General features: G+C 47.2%; 8 protein-coding genes across 8 annotated transcripts; 3 read left to right on the plus strand and 5 right to left on the minus strand.

Annotated features, from left to right (window-relative positions):
- Positions 1-2: 2 nt before the first annotated feature.
- Positions 3-2,940, minus strand: niaD (nitrate reductase NiaD; the record flags this gene model as incomplete). Its single annotated transcript, XM_057106236.1, has 7 exons — positions 3-895; positions 949-1,572; positions 1,635-1,858; positions 1,916-2,151; positions 2,204-2,462; positions 2,531-2,630; positions 2,685-2,940. The coding sequence occupies 7 exons, from the start codon at positions 2,938-2,940 to the stop codon at positions 3-5; spliced, it is 2,592 nt and encodes an 863-aa protein (XP_056957685.1).
- Positions 2,941-3,621: 681 nt separating this feature from the next.
- Positions 3,622-7,305, plus strand: niiA (nitrite reductase niiA; the record flags this gene model as incomplete). Its single annotated transcript, XM_057106237.1, has 9 exons — positions 3,622-3,740; positions 3,794-3,941; positions 4,004-4,543; positions 4,598-4,680; positions 4,734-5,249; positions 5,299-5,501; positions 5,553-6,025; positions 6,096-6,253; positions 6,306-7,305. 9 exons carry the CDS (start codon positions 3,622-3,624, stop codon positions 7,303-7,305), a joined length of 3,240 nt encoding a protein of 1,079 aa, XP_056957686.1.
- A 1,549-nt stretch (positions 7,306-8,854) lies between these two features.
- Positions 8,855-10,532, plus strand: N7533_009588 (MFS transporter; the record flags this gene model as incomplete). Its single annotated transcript, XM_057106238.1, has 3 exons — positions 8,855-9,028; positions 9,096-9,451; positions 9,512-10,532. The coding sequence occupies 3 exons, from the start codon at positions 8,855-8,857 to the stop codon at positions 10,530-10,532; spliced, it is 1,551 nt and encodes a 516-aa protein (XP_056957687.1).
- Positions 10,533-10,977: 445 nt separating this feature from the next.
- Positions 10,978-11,471, plus strand: N7533_009589 (L-rhamnose mutarotase; the record flags this gene model as incomplete). The annotated part of the gene is made up of 3 exons (XM_057106239.1): positions 10,978-11,107; positions 11,184-11,320; positions 11,388-11,471. 3 exons carry the CDS (start codon positions 10,978-10,980, stop codon positions 11,469-11,471), a joined length of 351 nt encoding a protein of 116 aa, XP_056957688.1.
- A 52-nt stretch (positions 11,472-11,523) lies between these two features.
- N7533_009590 (phosphoglycerate mutase) lies at positions 11,524-12,498 on the minus strand (the record flags this gene model as incomplete). The annotated part of the gene is made up of 2 exons (XM_057106240.1): positions 11,524-12,370; positions 12,443-12,498. The coding sequence occupies 2 exons, from the start codon at positions 12,496-12,498 to the stop codon at positions 11,524-11,526; spliced, it is 903 nt and encodes a 300-aa protein (XP_056957689.1).
- A 534-nt stretch (positions 12,499-13,032) lies between these two features.
- On the minus strand, positions 13,033-14,184 carry N7533_009591 (60S ribosomal protein uL18; the record flags this gene model as incomplete). The annotated part of the gene is made up of 3 exons (XM_057106241.1): positions 13,033-13,894; positions 13,988-14,025; positions 14,182-14,184. 3 exons carry the CDS (start codon positions 14,182-14,184, stop codon positions 13,033-13,035), a joined length of 903 nt encoding a protein of 300 aa, XP_056957690.1.
- Positions 14,185-14,562: 378 nt separating this feature from the next.
- N7533_009592 (uncharacterized protein) lies at positions 14,563-15,438 on the minus strand (the record flags this gene model as incomplete). The annotated part of the gene is made up of 2 exons (XM_057106242.1): positions 14,563-15,297; positions 15,385-15,438. The coding sequence occupies 2 exons, from the start codon at positions 15,436-15,438 to the stop codon at positions 14,563-14,565; spliced, it is 789 nt and encodes a 262-aa protein (XP_056957691.1).
- Positions 15,439-16,336: 898 nt separating this feature from the next.
- On the minus strand, positions 16,337-17,178 carry N7533_009593 (uncharacterized protein; the record flags this gene model as incomplete). Its single annotated transcript, XM_057106243.1, has 2 exons — positions 16,337-17,083; positions 17,149-17,178. 2 exons carry the CDS (start codon positions 17,176-17,178, stop codon positions 16,337-16,339), a joined length of 777 nt encoding a protein of 258 aa, XP_056957692.1.
- Positions 17,179-18,117: the final 939 nt, after the last annotated feature.

The raw sequence follows: 18,117 nt of genomic DNA on the forward strand, positions 1-18,117 counted from the left end.
TATTAAAAAAAATGCAAATCTGATTCGGACCAACCCTGAGCAAGCAGAAGTTTCTTCGCGGATTTCTCCAATGCTTCGGGTCCACAGAGAAGAACCATGCTGGCATCTTCCGGAGTAGCGAACTCTTTCAGCAGGTCCTCGGAAATTCGGCCCCGGCGACCCTTCCAAGACTCTGATGCCTTGGACAAAGTATGAACAACAGTACACTTCACCTTGTCTTCTGCAACATATGCATCAAGCTCGGATCGACAGAGAATATCCTCTTCCAAGCGATTACCATCTAATACCACACAAGTAGTTGGATCTTGAGCGTCTTGCATGACAGCGCGAAGAACTTGAAATACAGGAGTGATACCTGTTCCCCCGCAGATCATCTTGAAAGAACGAAGATTTCTCTCCTTTCCGCTGATGAGGACTCGTCCGTTTCCAAGATATTCAAATCGACCTGTCGGTCCCTTGCAGTCGATTTGAGATCCCAAGGACAGCGTGTCCAATGCCATAGTCATCTTGCCACCCGGAATCTCCTTCGTCGGGAAATAAATCTTGACGAGTAGCTCCATACGTCCCTCCATATTCGTTTCAGAAATCGGCGTGTACGAGCGGATGATTGCTTCTTTCTGGTTCTCCGGATCTTGCACTTTGATCATCAAGTGCTGGCCAATTGGTAGACCCAAAGTCTGCTTATCGTGCTCCAATTCGAATACGAATATTCGGGTATCCCAGGAGACATCGTTCTTCTCAACCAATGTCATTTTGGCCCAGGCTCTCGATTGAAGGAAGTGTGGGCGTGGCTCATTTGAAACAGTCGTGTCGCTGCTATTCAGCGCCTCGAGAGATGCCTTATCCAGGGTGCCGATGTGGTAATCCGGCATCATGAGTTTGGCAGTTTCGCTGTCTGTATTGCAACTTAGCATACTGGTCTAGAGTAAATACTGTTAACAGACTCACGAATTGCATTGAAGTCCTCCGAAACATCAATCCCCGCGGACGAAGTGATGCTGATTGCTCCTCCAGGATGTCCTTCTAGGAACCCTGTGCCATCATACACCTCTCCATTCACCACGAACCAAGGCTTCTCACTGCTGCTGTTTTCTTTCAGTTCTTTCAGATCAATCTGGCGATTTAATCCTTCTTTTTTCATATTAATCTCCTTCGCGGGCTCCGGTTCAAGGGGTTGTTCGCCTTCGTGTCGCTCGCCCCAATTACCATTAAGCAGATCTCCACCGGCCTTTTTGGCCTTCTCCATCCATCCACCACTTCTGGCTGGATGTGTAGGGTGCTCAAACTTCAGCGAATTACCCTCCTTTGTGATTGTCACGCGAAACCATGGGTTATTCATCATACCCAAAACCGACCAGTACATATCTCGGGGCTGAGCTGCCAAGGCTTCATCGACGGCCCTCACAAGCAGGGCATCACTACTTTCCAAGTCTGGAACAGGGATATTCAATGACCAGAAAGACCAACAGAAACAAGTTTCTCGCTTCCACATGTCGACTTTGCCGTCAAAGAGGTTGCCTTCCCATTCTCGATACTTGTCTTCTGCGTATTCGATATCGGCGAGTCGCCAGGCTAAAAAGGAATTTTGTTAGTTTTTTTGCGTCAATCGATCTTTTTAGCAACAAATATCATACATTTTCCCTTGTTCAATGATATCTCAACTCTGGTAATCCGTCGACCCCCGCCGGCATATGCGTAGCCCTTTGCAGTATAAGTCGGACCAGCCGTGGCCAGGTCTAGCACTTCTTCATGTTCTGGGAATGCGGCAACGGAGTTGACATTCAGGTCATAAATGGCATATCTTTCGTCTCTCCACCATTTCTTATCTTCGGCAGCCATCTCAGGTGTCACCGTTGTTCTAGAATAGAGTTAGCACCCGGGCATGTTCTTCAAACCTTCTGTCACACAAACTCACGGCAATACTCGGTTATCATTAATGTGGTACCAATTGTCACTCGGGGCGTCGGTAATAATGAGCTTCTTAAGCCACTTAACACTTCGTCCTCCAATTTGACCTGGCACCACGGCTCTCAGGGGTCGCCCGTGATCGGGTCGAAGCGGCTCTCCATTCATCTTATGCGCTAACATGATACCTCGATTATAATCCATAGCCCAATTCAACTTCACGGACGTTCCATAAAACCCATTAGGCTATATCACAGTCAGTTGAATTGTCTAGAGATTTCATGATAACAGAACTTACCAATTTATCGGCACCTTCCATACAAACATACTTTGCTCCACGGAGTGGCTTTGCACTGCGGATTAAATCCGCCATCATTGGTCCCGTAAAAAGTGCCGTAGAGAGTCCGGCTGGACCCCATGAGAATCCTTTGGATTTCCTGACTGTATTCTGTTCTTTCCGCCGATTGCCTGCGCAGACGAGTGTGATAGGGGTGGTGATCTGATCATATTTTTGGAGAATCTCGCGGAAGTTCAGGACTATCGGGTTTTCCACTAGTCTATAGGATGCATTAGTTTTGTTAAATCGCAGATTGTTGTGGACGTCTCGTTGTAGTCAACTACTGACCCTTCAATACTCAGCTCCCATGTTGGGATATCTTCATCATGTACCTCGGGTACTGGGCCGTGGTTTCGAACATAAAATAGTTCAGGCGAGGTAAGAAATCCTTCAAAAATTAGTATTGGGCACTTTGTTTCCCAATGAGTAGGCATTTCCATACCTTCTTTGTATAACGCCGTGAGGGGTGGCTCTACATTGAAAGGATGTACACCTGTCAACCTAATGAGACGCGGATCGCGAGGAACATGGCTATCCGGAGTGCCCTTGTCAACCTCTAATACACTAGTCGGATTGATGGATGGAGGAGGCAATGGAATATCTGGCTCTTCCGGCGTTGGCAGGTCATGAAATGTGACATTTGATCCCTTGATTGGGAACTCTGATTGCTCGAGGACTGTTTGCGTGATGGTCGCCATGTTGCTTATGCCACCAGTCCCCCACTTTCTTCGAATTGGACTGTTATATGGTAATAGAATGAATCAATTCAACACGTTTTTAAAAATTCAAATGCAAAGTGGATCAATTTTCTAGACCACATCGCTCAAGTCTCATCGGCTATGGCATTCCTCGGTAAGAACAGGCCCGGCATTCATCCGCGAATCTATCGACAGCATCTCCGCGGGTGGGTAAACCCGTGAAGGCCTGACGTGAGCACATCAGAATGAATAACATAAATCAAAAGTGATATGTTTGGGCAATGACAAAAATCTGGGGGGGTTGTTGGTAGAGTCCTTATCTCTTTGCTTCATTACGGTGCGGTCGCTTAGCCAATCAGCGTGCAATTGTTATTATCAGTTCTATCTCACCCCAACAGCCACTCAGGGTTTGGCAAAGTGGATTACCCGTTGTCTAAAACAGATCTTTTCATAGGATCTCCGCGGAGCACTGTAGGACAGAGTTCTGTTATCGTACGATCGCCCTATTTCCCCCGGCTCTGTATTCCGTATCACACTGCGGCCATCGCGGCCATGGCCATGATTGTGAATCTGAGTGAATTACCCATTTCCTTAAAACTGCTCAACAGCCGTAGTTGAACATAGTGTAGCGTAATTTTACTTGCATCTATATCCCATCATCCATTATTTGCTCCCCCAGCAATGCCGTCGCTGGTGGAGCTACAACAGGCCGAGGGTTTAGGATCTGAATCCAACCCTCATTATGTCCAACGTCAGAAGATCGTGATTGTGGGACTGGGGATGGTAGCAATTTCACTGATGTATGAAGCCCATCTAACTTTTCAGTCTTCTGGTCGTATCCTAATTTTTGCAGTGAGAAAATTATCAAGCAAGACACAGCCAAACGATACGATATCCTAGTCATCGGCGAGGAGCCGCATGTCGCTTATAACCGTGTTGGACTCTCATCATACTTTGAGCATCGCAAAATCGAGGATCTTTATCTTGAACCGGAAGAATGGGTGAGTGAAGGAAGAACGAATACAATTATGCTTTGGAAGCGATCTCTAATATACTCGAGTAGTATGGGTCTTTCAAAGAGCGAGGATTCGATCACCACTTGAACACCCGCGTCACCAGCGTCGACCCGGTCAACAAAACAGTTAGCACATGTACCGGAGATGTCATTTCCTACAATATTCTCGTTCTCGCTACCGGTTCCGATGCTGTTCTTCCCACACGCACACCAGGCTACGATGCCAAGGGAATCTTCGTTTATCGAACTATTAACGACTTAGAACGACTCATCGATTTTGCAGCCGATCACAAAGGTGAAACCGCAGTCACTGTTGGTGGAGGTCTACTTGGGCTCGAGGCTGCCAAGGCGATGACCGATTTGGAAGATTTCGGCAATGTCAAGCTCATCGATCGCAATGAGTGGGTTTTGGCGAGACAACTTGATGGAGATGCGGGCTCTTTGGTCACTCGGAAGATTCGCGAGTTGGGCCTCGAAGTTCTGCATCAGAAACGGGTTAAGGCTGTAACAACGGATGATGACAATAACGTCACTGGTGTCACGTTTGAAGATGGCCAACATATTGAATGCTGTTGCATTTGCTTTGCAGTATGTTGCGCTGTATTTTCTGAAAATAAGAGCGCCGCTGACAGACTCATTTAGATTGGCGTGAGACCGAGAGATGAACTAGGGGAATCGGCTGGTATTCTATCCGGTGCGAGGGGCGGCTTCATAATCGACGAAAGGTTTGTTTATTGGTTTCCTCTGCACGATTGATTCTAACAATTGATTGATGCAGCCTTCGGACCTCTGTGCCAGACATATACGCTGTTGGCGAATGTGCCAGTTGGGAAAACCAAACATTCGGAATTATCGCACCAGGCATTGAAATGGCTGACGTTTTGGCCTACAATCTCACGCATCCTGGTGACGACCCTAAGCGCTTCACACGACCGGATCTTAGCACCAAGTTAAAGCTTCTCGGTGTCGACGTTGCTTCATTTGGCGACTTCTTTGCCGACAGAGACGGTCCCAAGTTCCTTCCAGGCAAGCGTCCATCGATCGCTGGCCTGGAAATCGACAAAACGGAATCACCTGTGAAGGCCTTGACATACAAAGATCCGTTCGGTGGAGTTTACAAGAAGTATATCTTCACCATGGATGGGAAATTCCTGCTTGGTGGTATGATGATTGGTGATACATCAGACTACATCAAGTTGAACCAAATGGTAAAAACCCAAAAGGCACTTGAGGTTCCCCCGAGTCAATTGATCCTTGGAGCGCAGAAGGGTGGAGACGATGATGGAGATGATCTGTGAGTGAACCCACCCAAACTTTTGAGCCAGATACTAACCAAGATACAGTGACGATAGTACTCAGATATGTGCTTGTCACAATGTGACCAAGGGGGATGTTGTTGACAATGTCAAAAATGGAACTTGCAAAACAATTGGAGAGGTCAAGTCTTGCACAAAGGCGGGAACTGGCTGTGGTGGTTGCATGCCCCTAGTTCAGTCCATCTTCAATAAGACCATGTTGGAGATGGGCCAGGAGGTCTCAAATCACTGTGAGTATGATTGCGTCGGATCGAAATTCAATTCGCTAACTTGATTAATAGTATGCAGCCACATTCCATACTCGCGTGCAGATCTATACAATATCGTTGCTATCAAGCAATTGAAGACCTTCACCGAAGTGATGCAAGTCGCTGGAAATAAACCCGATTCTCTTGGATGCGAACTTTGCAAGCCTGCAATTGGATCGATTTTGTCAAGTCAATTCAACCCAAATATCATGGATAAGGGATACAACGATCTCCAAGATACGAATGACAAGTTCCTCGCCAATATTCAAAGGAACGGGACATTTTCCGTCGTGCCTCGGGTACCGGGTGGTGAGATCACAGCTGATAAGCTCATTGCAATTGGCTCGGTCGCGAAGAAATACGGACTATATTGCAAGATCACTGGCGCACAGCGAATTGACATGTTCGGTGCAAAAAAGCAGGATCTTTTGAATATTTGGACAGAGCTCGTGGACGCAGGCATGGAGAGTGGGCACGCATATGCCAAGGCTTTGCGTGCAATTAAGGTATGTTGTAATACTAGTATACTACTCACCTATATCACTGGTTGTACAACTCTGACATGGCGATCCATAGAGCTGCGTAGGCTCTACGTGGTGCCGCTTTGGTATCGGTGATAGCGTGGGTATGGCTATTCGCCTCGAAGAGCGATACAAGAGTATCCGAGCGCCACACAAATTCAAAGGCGGAGTTTCTGGTTGCGTGCGAGAGTGCGCAGAGGCACAAAATAAGGAGTGAGTATATCGATGCTCTTCAACAAATGAAACTTAGCTAATTTGTTTCTAGCTTTGGTCTTATCGCCACAGAAAAGGGTTTCAATATTTTCGTTGGAGGCAATGGGGGTGCCAAACCGCGACACTCGGAGCTTCTAGTGACAGACGTCCCGCCAGAAATGGTAATACCCATCATTGATCGATACGTTATCTTCTACATCCGAACTGCAGACAAGCTTCAACGAACAGCTCGATGGATTGAGAATCTCCCTGGTGGCTTGAAGTATCTGAAAGAAGTCATCGTCGAAGACAAGCTTGGAATATGTGCGGACATGGAGAGACAGATGCAAGAGCTTGTTGATAGCTACTTCTGTGAATGGACAGAAACAATCAAGAATCCCAAGCGTCGCAAGGTTTTCCAGCAATTTGCCAACACTGAGGAGACTGTTGATACAGTGGAAGTCATACAAGAACGTGCGCAGCAACGCCCTACCTACTGGGCCAAGGAATCTGCACAAGAAGATTTCAAGGGTCACCAATGGTCCAGCCTCTCCTGGCAGCCTGTTGTCCGATCAGACCATTTCTCTGACGAGCCGCCACAAGTTTCCTCCGCTAACGTCAAACGTGGTGACACGCAACTAGCAGTTTTTAAAATTAAAGGAAAGCTCTACGCTACCCAGCAAATGTGCCCGCACAAGCGTGCGTTTGTCCTGTCAGATGGTCTGATCGGCGATGATGATAAAGGAAAATACTGGGTCTCTTGTCCTTATCACAAGCGCAACTTCGAGCTCAATGGAGAGCAAGCTGGACGATGCACAAATGATGAGAGTATGAATATTGCCACTTTCCCCGTTGAGGAGCGAGATGATGGCTGGATTTATATCAAGCTGCCACCTGTTGAGGAGCTAGATGCTGTTCTCGGCACAGAGAAATGGAAAGTCAAGAAGGAGGAATCTGTTGATCCTTTCCAAAGAATGGATAAGAGATACAAGGGTATGAAAGGAAAGAAGGTGGCTAATGGCGATGCGTTAAACCACTCTGCGGCCCAACCTGCAAGTAGCATCGATTGGTAATGTCGACACGATTCGAAAGGCGTTTTTGGGGATACTGATGGAGAAGACTGGAGGTCATAATATTATGAATGTTCATGTATCGAATGTCTTGACCAGTATACATAATCTTCATATTCAAAGGTTATTACAAGCTAGATATCATTCTGCTATATGCCCATGACAATTGTAATATTATTCTTGGTTCAAGTGAAAGGAGAACACTTGGTAGAAAAATAATGAGAAAACACTATTGATAAGTAGCCAGGCAAAGTCACCATATCGATCTTTTAAGCGCTTGTCATACTATGACCGAAATGGAATAAAATACCAGTATGTTTGTGGGTTTAAAACATCTGGGCCAATTTAGAACTCCCAGAGTAGTAGATTTTGTATAGCTTTAGATCAATTCTACTAAAAAATATCATTATCTCCCGAAAATTGAACTATTTGTGGCGTATTAATCCCAAAAGTGAATAAAACTATCTGTCCCCGTTGACCACGGGCGGCTTTACCGGCTAATTTCACAACTTGAATGGCCAAGAAATGACCAATCCGGTCAATTCACAGATAAAAACTCGGAGCTAGACCGGACCACAATGCTCCTGGCTTTCTACGAGGAGGCCTAGCTGAGATTCTTAACAATATCGGCGTCGACGGGAATCAAGGGCATATCATGACCTTGGGCCGAGTGCCAGGCAAGCCGAGCAGAGCCACGAGAATTGAGCGAGATGATGACCTTTAAAGTATTTCCGCGGAGCGTAGATCGATCAGAAAGACCCATAGCGAGACCCATTATTTTCTAAAGTGAGGAAAGTGTAAACCACTATCTATCTTTGGGCTGCGCTGCGTCCAATGAGATGCGACGGGTTTATCAACGTCGGATGCCAACTACCACCAGATGTGCACACAGCCCTGAGAAAGTGGAACACAACCCCAGACAATCCACGGCACTTTAACGCACCCTTTGAGATATTATGCCAAATCGTTCCGCGGAGATGTTCGATTTTGTGCTTATCGCTCTTCAGCACACAGTGCATGACATTTGAGCCCCTTCGCATAGGCCCATTCAGAGGTCCCAGGTTCCCACGGGGTGGCCGTGCATCCCTTATCGCCTTTCCGGGTCTATCCATGGCTGATGGCAAAAAGTATGGAGTTGTCAAGGCCTAGCATTAACTCTATGCTGTCAGGGATGACGGGTTGAAGATTTGGCCGAATCACGTTGCGAGGATACGATTGCGACTGTACTTTTTCTTTTTTTTCTTTTTCTCGTAAACCCTACGAGATTTCCCGGGATTTCTTGATGATCAATACTTGCTAGAGAGGCTAGATACATGTGTCATAAATGTAGCTCCTGATATAGGAAATCAGTCAAGCATTGGCATTGGACATCTCTATATAGATGATGGAATCTGCCTCTATCCCTTCATTCACAACAGTCTATCTCAACGCCCCATCATTTTACAACGGAATTGAAGGATACTCCTTGATTTGATCATATATATCAATAAAGTCAGCCATATTTTCGGCTACATTCACGTCCATAACTATCCAACGTCGTTCATCAACGGCAATGGCTGCGAACTTCGGCAAGCTTCTGTTCGTCTCCCCAGAAATCCATCCCGGCACCCGGAAAGCGAAGTCGATTCCAGTCCTCAACCCATTCGATCAGTATGGGCGAGTCTTTTTCTTTTCCTGGATGGGCTTCATGGTAGCATTCCTTTCGTGGTATGCATTTCCGCCATTGGTAAGTAAATATAATCCCCTCAGCTACAAACTTCGAAAATAGCAGCAGCTACTAATGTTCTACTCAGCTATCTGTCACTATCAAAAAGGACTTACACATGACCCAAGAAGACGTTGCAAACTCTAACATTGTTGCTCTTCTTGCGACTTTAATTGTTCGCTTGATTGCTGGCCCCCTTTGCGATCGCTTTGGCCCTCGATTGGTTTTTGTAGGGTTGTTGCTCTGCGGGGCGATTCCTACGGCCATGGCTGGCCTCGTTACTACACCCAAGGGACTGATCGCATTGCGATTCTTTGTCGGCATCTTGGGAGGTACCTTTGTTCCATGTCAAGTTTGGTGCACAGGATTCTTTGACAAGAAGATTGTGGGCACGGCCAATTCACTGGCTGGAGGTTGGGGCAATGCTGGAGGAGGAATCACATAGTGAGTCTTTCTTCATTCGATAAATCGTCCTTTTTTTTGGCTAATTTGGTTACCTTTCAGTTTCCTCATGCCTGCTATTTACGATTCCCTTGTCAACGACCGCGGCTTGACTCCCCATAAAGCGTGGCGCGTATCCTACATCGTCCCCTTTATCGTTATCACTGCCATTGCGCTGGGAATGCTTTTCCTTTGCGAGGACACACCCACTGGAAAGTGGTCAGAGCGACACCTCTGGGCAAAGGAGATGTCTTCTCCAGTCTCCCCGGGCTCCCCCTCGGATGGAAATATCGTCAACATCAACTCTATGCTTCCTTCCGCAGATCCGTCTAGTCCTCCGTCGGTGTACGATAGCGCCATCGACGTGGAAAAGAAGGGCACACAGTCACCCCGGATAACCGACCGGGATGCATCAGGCATGGGACAAATCCAACTTCTCAAAAACGACACAGTTGTCACCCTTTCCCGTAAAGACGCATTCCGCGTGGCCTTCAGCCTTTCCACGATGGCCGTGGCAATTCCTTACGCTTGCTCGTTTGGATCCGAGCTGGCCATCAACTCCATTCTCGGAACCTACTACTCCAAAAACTTCCCCACAATGGGCCAAACAGAGTCAGGTCAGTGGGCTGCTATGTTCGGACTGCTCAATGTGGTCTGTCGCCCTGCAGGTGGATTCTTCGGCGATTTGCTCTATCGCTACACTGGAACTATATGGGCCAAGAAGCTTCTGCTTTCTTTCCTTGGTCTTGGTATGGGTGCTTTCCAGCTGGCTATCGGATTCTCCAACCCAACGAGTCAATCACAAATGTTCGGCCTGATTGGAGGATTGGCATTCTTCCTCGAGGCTTGCAATGGGGCTAACTTTGCTGTTGTCCCGCATGTGCATCCTTACGCCAACGGTGTCGTTTCCGGCCTGGTCGGTGGTTTTGGAAACCTTGGAGGTATCATTTTTGCTATCATTTTCCGTTATAATGGCTCCGACTACGGGCGCTCTATGTGGATTATTGGTGTGATTTCCCTGGCCGCGAATTTGGCTGTCAGTTGGATTCGCCCTGTGTCCAAGAACCCCCTATTTGAATCTTGAAGATGAATTATACGAGTTACGATAAATTTCAACTATTAATAAAGTTATACAAAATCCATACCTGATATTTAGCCTTTACCCCTAGACTTAAAATGCTTTACTGCGAAGATCTGACGTTCAGCCCCTCGGCATCCCGATAGTGGGGGTGCTTCGGGTTAGCACCCCCCGAGAGACGGGGTAACACTCTGGCGAAAACGAGGGGCAGCGGTCGAATACGTGGGGAAACTGGGGGCTCCCATTGATGGTTTTTATTCTGCTCTCAAGTTTCTGTCCAGTTCTTCACCTTGACCTAGTCATCCCAGCTCAATCTTTGTCTTATTGTCGATCGCTGCATCAATTTTCCGTCCAACCTCTCATTCCATATCGCTTTCCGACCTTTCCGACCTTTTGTCTCCAGTTTAAATCTTGACGAATTACCTCGGTTTACCAAAAACAATTTCCAAATATGGCCCCAGTCCGCAGAATCGCTCAAATCGTTCACCTGAAGCCCTCCGCCGTGGCTGCATACAAGGAATGCCACGCCAATGTCTGGCCCGAAGTGCTCCAACAAATCAAGGACTGCAACATTAAGGACTGTACGGTTTAACCTATCACTCTTTGCCAGAGATGCTCCTGGCTCAAGCTGACTGACAACCCCTTCACGCCATCAAGACTCCATATTCTTCGACAATGACCGCACCCTGTTCGCTACTATGAAGTACGTCGGCACGGACTTCGAGGGCGATATGGAGAAGATGAGAGCGAATCCCAAAGTGAGAGAATGGTGGGCTATGACCGATGGCATGCAAGTAAGTATCTTGAGTCTATTCTATCTGATAGGGAAATCTACACAAGCTAACGCATATCCCGTTACAGGAGAGTCCCATTCCCGGTGCCGTGGGCAGTGCCGATGGACCCGGATGGTGGAAGGTCCTGGACGAGGTTTTCTACAACGAATAAACGGATTAAATTAAATCAATATCTAGATGGGATATCTAAAAAGAAAAATTTATCATCCGAAGAAATGATCTATCCTCTTCTGCCGGGTATCGTGCGATGCGCTTCCTATGCCTCCGCCGGCACGACGTAGGCCTGACAGATGTTTTTTATCATTAACGGCCAAGATTTTCATGGACCATCCGTGTAGTAGGGCATTCGAGGATATTATCGATGAGACAGGCGTGCTTGTGTCTGATTGCCCCTGGCTCGTATTATCTGGTGTTTGCGTGGACCCTGCGCGTGGTGGGAGTGGAGGAGGTAATGGATGAGAATGTATAGATAGACTCATGTATCCCGTATTCGACCAAGATGGTACCAGTTGTGATCCTGGACCCTCATGTCGTGCGTAGATGTCGGGTTCGATGGAAATATTCTTCGAATCGAATAATTCCACGATACAACCCCACAGTACGCGAAGAAAAACGCCATGGGAGACGACAGCTATCGTGTCGCTTGCTTGTGTGTCCTCAAAGAGTAAAGGTAAAAGATGGCTGTTTAAAAATGCAGTAGCCCGTCGCTTCATTGAGGTGGAGGACTCGATCTCAACATGCCCCGCGGCGGCAGCATCGGATGAAGGATTGATATTATTCTCGTTTGGAGTCAAGTTTTTGCGCCAGCGTGTGCCCTCCAAAGATCCAAAGTCTCTTTCTCGTAGATCTGCTGTCAAAGTGGGTGTTAGAGGGGCACTATCTTCACCCGATGGTTGATGGCGACATATCCCCTCTGCTGTAAGTCGGGTTCGAGTAAGGTCCGAGGCAAATACAGATGCAAAGTGGATCGTGTTGGAGGCAAAGCTTTGTGCCAGAAATTCGATTTGCAGCATGCCATGATTTGTGAGGACTGAATCAGTTGTGCCCGCCCTATGGGTAGTGTTAGAATATTGATGTAGAGCTGCCAGTGTTTGCACGATATTGCGTGCCCAGGTGCCTTACCAGGCTCGTTCCACGTTATGTACCGTTTCCGCATGGCGGATGAGGTATAATTTCATTATTTCAGATGGCCTTTCTATATTCAAGAGGGAAAGGAGCGTGTGATCGATTGAGGTGTATCCAGCAACCGCCGATCACGTGCATCGGCCCCGGGCTTTGTGAACGAGTCGAGTCTTTCAGACCCTGAAAAGCTTGGTGGGACCTGACCACCAAAGACATTTCCACGAGGCCCACATGCAAAATACTCAATCGAATGTTACATTTACGATCTAGAATTCCCGGTTTACGATGCACACTAGACACACAAGGAACTATGTGAGGGAACGAAGAGATTGCGTGGACATTGGGAGCGATTAGAACTGTGAAAAGAAAAAATTGCCTTGTGAACACCGAACTAATAGCCCCGTTGAAAAAAAAAGAAAACACCCCTAACGTAACAAAGTGGTATGTGCCATGATCCATCAATCTACATCATCAGAAAAAAGAAACGCCGACTGGCAAAGCCAATTCCCTCATTAAATTTTTGTAGGAAACTTTTGAGCTTAAACAGCGGACCGAAGGACTCATCAGGATTTTTAACCAAGACGAGACGCTTAAGCAGCGAGCTCGCGGATCTTCTCCTGGACGCGAGCCTTGCGCTGGGCGTGGGTGAGCTTCTGGACCTTGAACTTCTTGGACTCGGCCTTCCACTGCTCCTTGGTCTTCTTGGAGGACTCATCCTCGTCCTTCTTGAAGGGGTCCTCGCGGATCTCCTTGTGGGCATCCTGGTAGATCTCCTCAAGGTCACCGGCGTCAACCTCGTCCTCGACGTACTTGACGAACTGGGACTTGAAGCGCTCCTCATCCTCATCGGCGAGGGTCTCCATGTACTCAGTGACGTGGCCACCGAAGATGTAGCTGCGGAGGGTATCGGCGTCAAGCTCCTCGGACTCGATGTCGTAACCGGGGAAACGGCGGTCGGAGTGGGGGATGAAGATACCACCGTCAGAGGCACCCTTCATGGCACCGAAGACACGGTTACCGCTGGAGGTGCGGACGAGACCAACATCAAGGAAGGCCTTGAAGGGACGGCGCTCGCCATCGTCAGTCTCGACGGCCTCGGTGAGAGTGTACTCGCCGTCAGCCTCCTCGACACCCTTGAACTGGTCAGCGAGACCAAGCTTGGCAAGGGTGCGGCGGGCCAGCAGAAGACCGGTAGCGTAGGCAGCGGACCAGTTGGTGAGACCCTGGTTGATACCGTAGCGCTTCAGCTCGTGGGAGTAGGCAGCGGCGAAGACCTTGTCGCCGGAGATCTCGGAGTAGACGATCTGGCAGACGATGTCGCGGTTGGTGAAGCGAACAACCATGCGGTACTTGGGGGCGTTGTACTTGTTCTTGGCCTGGGTGATCAGGCGCTTGCGAGCATAGTAGTCGGTCTTACCCTCGCGGCGGCGACGGTACTTAGTCTGGTAGCGACTTGAGGGACGTTAGTATACGGTCGCACGACAAGAAAAAATTCGTTGTATTTTTTTTTTCTCTTTCAATCTTCTTGGGGTTTGCATTACTCACCTGAAGTAGGCATCGTTCTTGACAGTCTTGGTGAAAGGCTGTAAGAAGATATCGCGAGTCAGCAATTTGCGCTTCAGAATTTCGTCCGAAGCATCTTGCAAGGACCCGGCTCCGATGATGATCGGAGGGCAGGAGAAAAGGATCGAATCGAAGGCCGAGAATGTATCTCAACCTTCGTCGAAAGTCACACTCACCATTTTGGCGGTAGTCGGGGTGCTGATGGTCGACGGATGGAAAAAGAGACGAAGGTGAAAGTTTGTGCGGCGACTTTGTGGGGGATTTCGCTTAGCGGGACTTGCATCCCACCAGAAAAGTGCGGTTGGCGACGACTCCCAAGGAAAAAGGCGGGTTGGCCACGGCTGAAGGACGCCCCACTACTACACCACAGTGTATGTGCTTCCATACAGTTAGTTAGTTAACTACAGTACACAATGTACATCTTTCAGTATGATTGAATAATCAAATATACTAGATAAACATAGTTTAGTGTCCTCTCTCCTACTCTCTCTCTACTATTCTCTATACATCTTGAAGAAACGAAATCTACCCCTATAGTATCCTCTCTCCGCGGCCCCCTATAGACGTGCCTTATCCTCCTCCAATAACTGAAGCCCAGTAATCCGCTCCAGTTCCTTAACAGTATCCAAGGTTTTCCCAAGAGTAACCTTCACCGTCCGCAATCCAGATCGCTTCCCCGCCTTCAAATTCTCACCAATATCATCAAAAAAGACAATATCAGACGCCTCCGCCCCAGACAGACCACGCTTCTTAGCCAACACGTCCATTTCCCGAATAGCAGCCTCATAGATTCTAGCATCGGGTTTGCGAAGACCCGTATGCGCCGATGAAATGAAGAAATCAAACTGTGATCGTACCCCCGTCTCATCCGTGTTATACGCATGACCCTCGGGGAACTTGACCGTATTCGACAGCGCACCCATCAGGAATTTCCCCGAGGCCTTCAGTCGCTTTAAAGCGGGGAACATGTACGGGTCTGGTGTTCGAGATACCCTCATCATCTCCCAGAAGAGCCATTCTGCATCCACTTCCGGGAGAGGCGGGATGGTGGTACTACTAGCAGACGCCCCTTTCTTCTTCTGCTCTTGCTCGTGGAATTGCCTCCACAGCGTTGGGTGTCGGAGATCCCGGTTGAATGCGGCGAAGAACTCGGCGTCCATCTTGATCTCGCCTCGTTCGATCTTGTGCCAGGCGCCGTTGGGTGATGTTCGTGAAATGCTGAAGTTCACCCATCCAGGCGGGATGTTTTGGGAGATCTCGTAGTCCAGAATGGCCTGGAAAGGCGATACTACCTTTTAATATTGTTAATACTATATATAGGCTCTCCATTCATCATGCCAGTAGTATCGGCCACGGTCCCAAGGTCCAAGTTGACTTACGCAAACGCCGCCGATGTCGAAGAGGAGGCCTATCGGCCGCTTGTTCTCTGCCATGATTGAATGTGTTCAAGTGCGTTATCGAAACTTCTGCACTGGTAGGGTGAATGGGAGTGTAGATATATGCCAGTGGAGGTATGAGACTTTGCGGAGGTGTAGATGGCCCTTCTTGGAATGCGATCGTAATTGCCGAGGTCCAAAAACGGTTGGAGGCCGAGGGAATACTACACGGAGCAACTTGAACGAACCCAATCTACCTGCATATATTGGGATGAGACATTAATGTAGATAGTCTTTATTTTCATGCTTCTGTTACTATCAAAATACTGTGTTTTCTTTGCCCAGAAAATGACTACTAGTATACTAACCCAGTTCCGTTGTCGGCCCCGCACCCTGCTTCACTAACTGGCGAGTTCCTGGGCGGACATGGGAAAAAGATAGGACCGAGCGGGCGTGAGGTACTAAGTGGACACCCCCTTTAGCTATCTGAACACCCTATCCTGTCTATTTAGGAAAGGTGCTGCATGTCTATGACCACGGGGATCGGTCCTAATTAAAATAAATTAGTAGCTTATACACACCTTCTGGCGACAACTTGAAGGTGTCGGTGTAACTTGTAGATATGACTAGTTACTAACTAGTTAGTACTAGTATACCTAGGTACTTAGTTATCAGGTAACTACCTAGTAGTGGGTATACTCTGGGTTTGAGGTTATACCTACCTGGGTATATTACTATGAGTTACTGAGATAGTTAGCACTTGTAGATACCTCGGTACCTACTCAGTTACCTACCTAAAGGTGAGAAAGTAAAATTCTTGCCTCCTACTGTAGTTCGTGGTAATACACATACAGCATCTTCTCATAGGGTGTTCAGATAGCCAAATGGGGTGTTCACTTAGTAACTAGTGCCCACCTCTCGATTGTTACAAGTAGCAAGGAAGAAGAAAAATTGCTTAGACTCCCTGCTTCCTCCATGTATCTCGTGCAATTCTTTCCAGCAAAACAACTGAAATGTTGGGGTCCTTTTCCGGTGGAATCGCATCTCGGAGCAGAAGGTCTCGACATGAGATCCGGAGAGGCTCGTTTGGAACGCAAACGATCGGCATTTCTGTTTCTCCTAGTGGTCTGCTCATAATAATTTCCTGTCGCATGTTGGTCTGAATAATCCTTCGACTTTGGATAGTTTGTTGGATAGGCTCATGAGCCTGAAAAGTCATTCTGGCGTCGTTCTGATGTATGCGGATTGTGATCACAAGATTTACTTGCCCGTTTGAATGGGTGAGCCACCATTCCGCGTCATCGCAGAGTTTTTTAGCTGATTCTGAGAAAGCGACTTCTAAAACAACTGATGGCCAGTGACTGGGGACTCGACCGGGATTTATTGGCTCCCAAGTTCCATCGGGTTCTTTGCTGGACTGAAATCCTTCGACACGTGCCGAACCGACTGTCGTGATCAGCTTGTCGTCAAGACCCGCAAGTTGCTGTGCGATGAGAAATCGAGTACCGAAGACTGAAGCTGCAGATTGATGGGGGGCCCCGGTGACGGTGATCATCAAAGCTCGGGAGACTTCATCGAAAAATGATCTGCACCCTTTCGAAATATGTGTATCCGAGACCGATTTGGAGACATTTGTAAATTTGAGATAGACCGTTCCACGTTCCGATTCTTTGTATTTGCTCTTGACAGCGGTTCTAATTGCCTCATTTGTAGACCCAATACGGTCAGCCGCGAATTCCGAGTCGACATCAAGACATTTTTTTTGACCTTGTCAAGTTCGAGCTCGAGCGTTTCCATTTTGCTTTGAGAAAGGCGGGTGAGAGAGCTAGAACACACACACAAATAGATTGAGTGTAGACGATAAACCCTCACCAAAGTGTAGCGGTAATGGGAACGTAATGTGACAACATGAAGAAGATGATGGATGAATTGGAAGGAAGCTCCCATAGATACCTATCTACAATCTGGTTCAAAAGTATTTACCCACCCTACCCGCAGCCCCCCCCCCCCATCAAAATATATCTTGAATTTGTAAATTCAATAGCAGCACCATTTGCTAATAATATTATTTAGTATTAAAAAAAAATAGGTAAAATACACACAAAGCAACAAATCAACTATTAGTATTTAGTGTAATAACCTCGTACTGCTCGCACAGCAGCTATTCGACGTGGAAATGACCGAATTAGATTATCAATGACATTTTGATCGATTTTCCACTATGCCCTTTTCAAAACGGCATAAAACTCAGACTATACAAGCTTTGACTGATTATTTAAACGTAGACCTGGCCGCATTTTGAAAAATTAGCGTTTTAGAAGCCCCTATACGGGCTTAATTAAGCTCATATCAGGAGAGTGTGGCGGCTATTCCATAACATAAATCCTATGAGTTTCAAACTACAATTGTGACCGATCAGCTATATGGATACGAATATTATCTTGTTAGAAGATTATACTAGGCTGATAATAAGGCTTTAAGCCCTCTTCAATAGTATTAATATATGATAATACAGTACATCCTCGCTTTCTGGGGCTTATATTACACTCTATAATAATAAGGTCAGAATAACCTCTAATCTAGATAGCCCCCTAGACCATTTACGCAATATCTTTGCTATAAGATCTAATATTAAGTAAATTGAGTCTATATACCTCTGAGCATAGTCTGAATACCTATTCTAACTGTAAGTTTGAGTATCGTTGGACAGAACATTTATCAGAGAATATCAAGCGC

The sequence above is a fragment of the Penicillium manginii genome (genome assembly GCF_028828005.1).
Source record: "Penicillium manginii strain IBT 31320 chromosome Unknown utg000006l:1.0-4164085.0:1.0-4166146.0, whole genome shotgun sequence".
Lineage (NCBI taxonomy): Eukaryota > Fungi > Ascomycota > Eurotiomycetes > Eurotiales > Aspergillaceae > Penicillium > Penicillium manginii.